General features: G+C 38.1%; 1 protein-coding gene across 1 annotated transcript; it reads right to left on the reverse strand.

Annotated features, from left to right (window-relative positions):
- Positions 1-2572: 2572 nt before the first annotated feature.
- si:ch211-198m17.1 (protein HEG homolog 1) lies at positions 2573-6758 on the reverse strand. The gene is made up of 9 exons (XM_053338886.1): positions 6653-6758; positions 6440-6549; positions 6295-6353; positions 6064-6197; positions 5009-5051; positions 4691-4728; positions 4501-4588; positions 3628-3823; positions 2573-2701 (listed from the first exon to the last, which is right to left on the reverse strand). The coding sequence occupies exons 1-9, from the start codon at positions 6756-6758 to the stop codon at positions 2573-2575; spliced, it is 903 nt and encodes a 300-aa protein (XP_053194861.1).
- Between the last annotated feature and the right edge of the window lie 506 nt (positions 6759-7264).

The raw sequence follows: 7264 nt of genomic DNA on the forward strand, positions 1-7264 counted from the left end.
AAACATGCTGCTCCTACAACAGTGAATGGTGCACAGTAATTCAGTGAGTCACTTGATCTGTGATATCATTCAAATGTTCAGATGCTCCATGACTTGATGCCTGTGTGAATTTCTGTCCAGTAACACTCACGTTTTCTTGCCTTAACTAAACTTATATAATTTATGTTTGGGATTTTAAAACTTTTTTTTAAAATTATGTACAGTATTAACTTGTAAGAAAATGAATTTGATAATTTTAAGAAACTGTGGTGAAATTAAATACATTTGAGTAAATCATCAAATGGACAAAGTAAATGTTAACATTGAAATGGGGATATTCTTCAGTTTCATTGACTTGACTTGAGCAGATTCCCTCCCAGTAAAGTTTTGTGGCAGATTTATTTGTACGCTTTCAGATGAGTATTAAAATCCAAAAATCCAGCCTTGCATCTAGTATTAGTTTTAAGCCACAGATCAGAGTGCTGCACAGTACACACATATATGAACCCAGTCTATACATGCAAATATAAATCAACATGTCAATCTAATTTGTACCCCCTGCATGCAAGTTACAGTGTTCCAGTGACCCAGTGGCCAAGATTAAAGCCTGGCAAAGCCAGATTTAGCCTCCCAGCAAACAAAATCCAGCTTTTAAGAGCCTGAGGAGCAGACTGGACTCTAATGCCATAGCAACACACTGCCAGGCAACTTTTGCACGAACATGAACTTCTGAGACTTTGTGACACTTTTTACCTCAGGGTGAAATATCATTACACACCAGGCAGTGAGATGGAGCATTCCTAGGTAAAATGCAACATCAACTCCTTTTACAGGAACAATCCAATTAACAACGTGATTCATGTGGCCATTTACTTACTGTAGCCTGACGCTGCTGTGATATGCATAATGAAATGCGTCATGCTTGGATATCATTCTCTTAAATTCAAAGTGGTGGTGTTTGTGAACGCAGTAAAGAAAATCAAATGTTCAACTCTGCAGATGCTGATTTTCATACTGAACTTTAGAACAGCCAGTTTTATTACATTAAAGTGGATGTATGAACAAATCCATATAGAATCCACACAGAGACACAATTATCTTCCCCCAAAATAATAATGGATGGAAGTTATCTGAGACATAATCCATTTTACTTTTGGTTATTGCTTTGCTGATTTTCTTGAATTCCACTGACATGTTTTTTTCACTGTTATTGTATTTTATTGCTTGTTTTCAATATTTGATTTGTTATACGTACCTTAAATGTTTTACTAACATGTAACTGGATGTAATAAAGTGGATGACCTGTGTATTTAGTCAAACTCATTTTCTAAAGAAAGCACTGTTTGTCAGCCACATTCATTTAGCAGCACCATATTACACAGCTTAAAGCTCTATATAGTCTCAGTCCTTTGATCAATTCATATATTTAGATATTTCTGACTCTTCAGATGTCTACTCTTCTGTACACAGCTAATGATTAGTGGCATAAATACGCTGTAAAAACCACAGACTCACACCATGTTGAATTAGTGGGCAATGAAGCTGTTCATGATCTTACACTACTAACTGCATCCATAAATGATGACAAACAAAATAGTTATGTTGAAATTAATTTATTTCCATTGCACACACACATACGCGCACACACACACACGCACACACACACATACACACATATAGACACACCCACATTTTCTGCCAAAAGATCTTCAATAATTTACAGAAACTTGACACACTTATAAAATAGTGCACTGTCTCAGACATACGAGGATAAATATATATATATATATATGTATGTATATGTATAAGTCTTTAAAAGAAATGTATTCAAGTGATAATTGGCACATCCAGCAGACAGGCTTTATCACCAGCTTTGCATAATGTTTCCTATTTTCCAAACAGATCATTAAAACAGGCACATTTTGCAAGTGCAGCTTCAACAAATACAGAGAACTCCACTTTAGACTGCTACAATATAAATCCCTTTAAAAATACCCAGAACCAGGGATCCAGCCCCTTTAGTCATTGAAGATGTATTTTTCTAAAAACTAATCAAAATTAAAATTACAAAAAATCTATAGTAGCCCCGTAAATCCCACATTCGATTCAACTGGAAAACTGGTGGTAAACTTAACACATATTTAAGTGCAATTAGCAAAATAAGAATCACACAGCTCAATTTTCAAAGACTACAGGATGATTGTTTTTAAAGCTTAGAAAAGTCAGCAGTATATTCAAAAACAGTAGGAGTATTGTACTGAGCAACAGTGACATCTACTGGTTATAATCCGTAACATTTAGCTCTTGCAGGCATGATGAATACAATATCACTTTTTAAAAAATTGTTCAGAAATTCTTGCTTGTGTTAATGAATCTCTTTGGTGGCTGTTCCCGAGATTTTGTTTCTTTGTTTATGTTTTTATGAAATGTCCTTTCTGATTTGTCATTAAACCAAGATAGTCCAAAAGTACCTTTAATAAAAACCCAGTCATGCTCAGGAAACGTGCCTGTGGTCCCAGAGTTTTAAATCAGTGACTTCTTTTCGATTTTCTCCAAACTTCAACATGGATGTCTTCTTCAGCTGCCCAGATGCTCAGTTTTTGCCGTCATCTCCTGGTAAGAAGTAGGGGTTCTCGTGGCCCTGAACCAGATATGAGTAACGGGATGGATTTTTACCTTTGAATGTCTTCATTCCATCTGGGTTGAGATCATATGATCCCGTCTGAAATGCCAGTCAAACGAGTCGATAGGTTAGTGTCTTTCAGATGTAGAGTCTTCACACATTCACTCACTTCATTCACACTCACAAAAGCCAAGCGTACATGCACCAATAACCACAGTAACCAATGTGAAGTGAGAATGAAAAACTACTCATGACTACTCCCAAACTAGCATCAGATGAATTCCTTTGAACTGTCACTCACAAGATGAAAGCACACTGCTTTCCACAACAATCAGAGATCTCTCTCTCATGACGTTTCCCATCACCCACAAACTCCGTCACCGTAATTCCCACTGTGGCCAGTGTAAATCAGGAAAATCAGAATCTAAAAGCAAAGCCTTACCTTTTTCCATCCTCTCTGCTTGTGATGAAAACCCTAAAGCAACACACTGGGAGTCAGGCAAAGCAGGGAGCATGGGAGGGAGCTACGTCCTAATACTATAAACATTATGGATGATTGGGTTTTTAACATACTGGCGTGCATTGGATTGAAAACATATTATCAAAGCATGTAATCTGTGTCTGAAATGATACAGGGTAGCTATGTGCCCAGTGAGCATGGATTTGGTGATTTACAGGTCAAATAACACTGTAAACATTGGCTAAATTAGGTAGAAATGCATCTAGGGTAGCTCCTACCCATACATTTAAATGTGGTTATATTGTATTGAAATACTGAAACAGCAATTAATGGAGGCTTAGACCACTAAAAATAATAACTTTTCCACCTATAGCCAGATTATAAACCTAAACAAAATTTAATATTCACCAATAAACCCATGCTTTCTGGTTGGATTTGTTACACAGCAGATGCAAAAGGACGGGGCAACATTGAACAAACTGACGGCTGATTTATTGGATCAACAAGATTACTGGTGAGTAGTTCACACGACAGAGGCGGCATAAGAACGGCTGTGATAACTCACCAGTCCATTAGTTTGATGCTTTTTGTCCACCAAGGTATGAGTGCTGCCCCCTTCTGTCATCTCAATGGGAGGAGCTGAATCCCAGTTAGTGGTGGCACGAGGGATGGGGGTGATGCCAGCGGGCCAGGACTGATTTACTTCACCTGATGAGTAAGGACTGCTGCTGTTGTCTGGCTTGCTCTTAGAGCATCTCCTCCTATTGTACAGACAGAGGGTAATGTATGTGTGAGAACACTGAAAGAGATCCATGCCAAAGAGCTCCAAAAAACCTAGAATTACTTACTAGGGCATCAAATAAATCCACAGCTCTAAAAACTCCCAATAATTCCTATACTTCCTCCTTTTTGAGCAACATCTCTTAAAATATACAGTGTCAGCTGTTTTAGAAAAACTACATTTGAAACCTGAACCAACACATTGTTGTCAACAGGAAAAGTACAGTATAACACCAGCCTTATTTAGCTCCCAGTAAACATTAATGTGGTGATTTGCAAGTCAAAACAGCATCAGCATTAAAACACACTCAATTTAGCTGAAAAGTGAGGTTTCTAGACACCTAGGTTAACACTACAAACATTGCTTCAACAACATTTTAATGACCTCATTTCAGTGTGAAGCATGTCATAATTAAAATTAAAATATTTGCAATACAGTGATGGAAAACACATTTATGTATTTCTAGACATCTCCTCTGAGTTGACTCTAGTTTTGCATATGCACACCTGTAGATATCCAAACCCAGATGTACACGGCTAATGTTTGAATAGTTATTGACGCAATGTATAAAAATACATGGGCTGATTATATGCAGCGCAAGTAAATCAACAGGGCATGTAAGGGTGGGAGGATAAGTGCTTTTTAAATTACTCTCACCAGCAGCAGTAAATAAGCAAAACCAAGATAAGGATGAGAAGAACTCCTCCGAGTACACAGGAGATGACCACGACTGCCAGTAGAGCCGCTGTTAACACACACATAAGGCACACATATTATGAATTTCTGGGGTCAGTGAATAACTGCTGCTAAAATTATTTTTTGCTTCTGTAACAATGCGATTACTCACAGTCTTTGCAATTGAAGCCAGAATATCCAAATGGACATCTGAAAGACAAGAGCAGATTTTAAACACATAATATTCACATTTTAGGGTTGTCTTGTAGCATCTTAATGAACTTTAACAATGAATCCACATGAGGGAGCCAGTCAACCTGTCCCATGCACACACACACACACGCACGCACACACACACACACACACACACACACACACACACACACACACACACAAGGTGACACACTGACACCTTGCAAAACCTGAAAAACATGCAAAACAACATAAGTAAACAACATGTAAGCAAAATGTAAAATATGAGGGTACTCACGATTGACAGATGTCTCCCACTGCCCTTTGCCCACTTGGACAAGCTGCAACGAGAAACACCATAACATAAACACAGCCAGACACACACACACATAAACAATGTCCAAAGAAACTGACATGAGAAAATAACAAGCTACAGTTTCCAACTCAGACTCAGTAAATGGAGAAGTATTGCATGCTTGGTTGGGCAATCAATGAAAACATGACCACAATGACAGCCTCTTCATACGGAGGCAGCATGATGACCATTACAAACAAGGGCATAATAGTACATTATGTTTTCTCCTGGGAAAGGAACTGTATGCAGCCTAATGGCTTTATTAGCTCTTCCTATAGCTGCTCTCTTTGGTCACAACCCTCCACAGAGAGAGAGAAAAGGTTGTGATTCTTCCACTTGTTTCCAGGGAAACAACCCCATTAAAAAGAAATACATTTGAGAGATAAATGAACTAAGGATCAAAGGTCGGCACTGAGAAAAGGCTACAGCTCTTGACCTTGTCTCTGAGTCTCGCTCCCTGTTGTTTCTCCCCCTCACTCTCACACAAAAGTATTTCAGTGGGGATAAGAAGGTTTTGTTACATCAGCTAGATCAGCTGAGAAACTTTCACTTGAACTTGTCCTCAGACTCTGCGGGTCATCAGAGTCTTAAAGTTTATATGACACTTTAATATTCATATGGCAGCAGATTACAATACAGAGTGAAGTTGTCTCATTCAAACCTAACACTGGTCTTAAATAATGAGATAAATCAAGAAAATCAATCCATAAAGAGATAAATAGTACCTTTGCAACTTCTATTTGAGTACACGTCGGAGATGAAGCCTTCTTTACAGGAACAAACAACCCGGCCATGATTATTTGAGCATGTTGTACTCGAGACATCACAAGGTACTGGCACCTCCATACACAGGCTTATACCTTAAACAGAGAGCGTTTAAAACAGGTGTGTAAGAAAAACATTTTACTTAAGATAATGTAGCCTGTGGCTCATATATTTTAGGTCCCTCCTTCACCATCAAACTTCCCTTCCCTTTACTTTGTATTAGCTATATTTACCTGAAAATGAAGCACTAGCCAACAATTCGTTTGTTGAGGTGTTTATGGCCTTTTGGATGGTCTCATCAACTGACTCTTGAGTGACATCGGTGGTGTCAAAGATGTTATTCACATTTGCTATCACACTTCCTGGTCTGGAGAATTATAGAGAAACCAAGAGCTTAGAAATCTTTTGTAATATGTGGCATAATTTCTGTTTGGACAGTAGGAGGACAAAGTGAAAATACTCACTTAAGTGTTACAACTTCAGACTTTATGTACCCCGGCTGATCTTTGAGGACACCATTGAGCTATGAAACAGAAAATGTGTTTTAATGACACAGGAGCATGTATCACTGTACAAGTATTCAACGTGTTTTGTGAGCTCTGGACATACCACGTCTGCGATTTTCTTCGCCGTTGACCTGAATTCACTTGAGGACCTGTTGAACATTTCCTTTTTGAATGTCAGGGATTTGACATGAAGCTGGCCTGGGTACACTTGGGCTGAGTGAAAAAAAAGAGAGGAGAAAAAGAAGCAAAAGGTCTTTCAGAAAAAGTCTCATTGGCACCTTCCTACTCTGATCTCTGCTACTTGAAATGTTCTTACCTTTTTTGCAACGGCCATTCGAGAAATAGGTATCAGAGAGACACTGGCAGGTACCATTAAGACACTTGCTGTCAAGTGGGCATGAGTCAGAAGTACATTCTAGCATAGGGACAAAAGAAAAAATATGCATTTATGACCCAGAAATTACAATTTTTTCTCATTTCAACTAAATACAATGAATTTTGTCATGATAAGCAATTTTCGCAAACATAATGCATTAAAAATATAATGTATTGAAAAGTGATCTCAATCAATGTGGGCAGGAGGGAGGAAAAATGAAGAGGTTAACCAGCCAATTTCTTACATTTTTTTCAAATTGACTTAATCTATTAAGTAAACTGCTGTTGTGTTTGGTTTAGGATAAAAACTGGCATGCACCTGGCTTTTTAAAAGCACAATGGGCCTCATGCAAGAACATTTTGGCATTCTCATCCTAAAACTTTGAGGTTTGCTCAAGTGTTTCAAGTCAGATTAAACAAACTTGCATAACTGCCCAAACTTTTACTAAACTGCTCGTTTTGTGCGCATATTCCCGAGAGTTGATCTTTGGCATAATTGATACCTAAAAGGTCCAATTAACGGTTCATGTTCCACTCTGCGGCAAGAATTATA

This window comes from Scomber japonicus, chromosome 18 (assembly GCF_027409825.1).
Source record: "Scomber japonicus isolate fScoJap1 chromosome 18, fScoJap1.pri, whole genome shotgun sequence".
Classification (NCBI taxonomy): domain Eukaryota; kingdom Metazoa; phylum Chordata; class Actinopteri; order Scombriformes; family Scombridae; genus Scomber; species Scomber japonicus.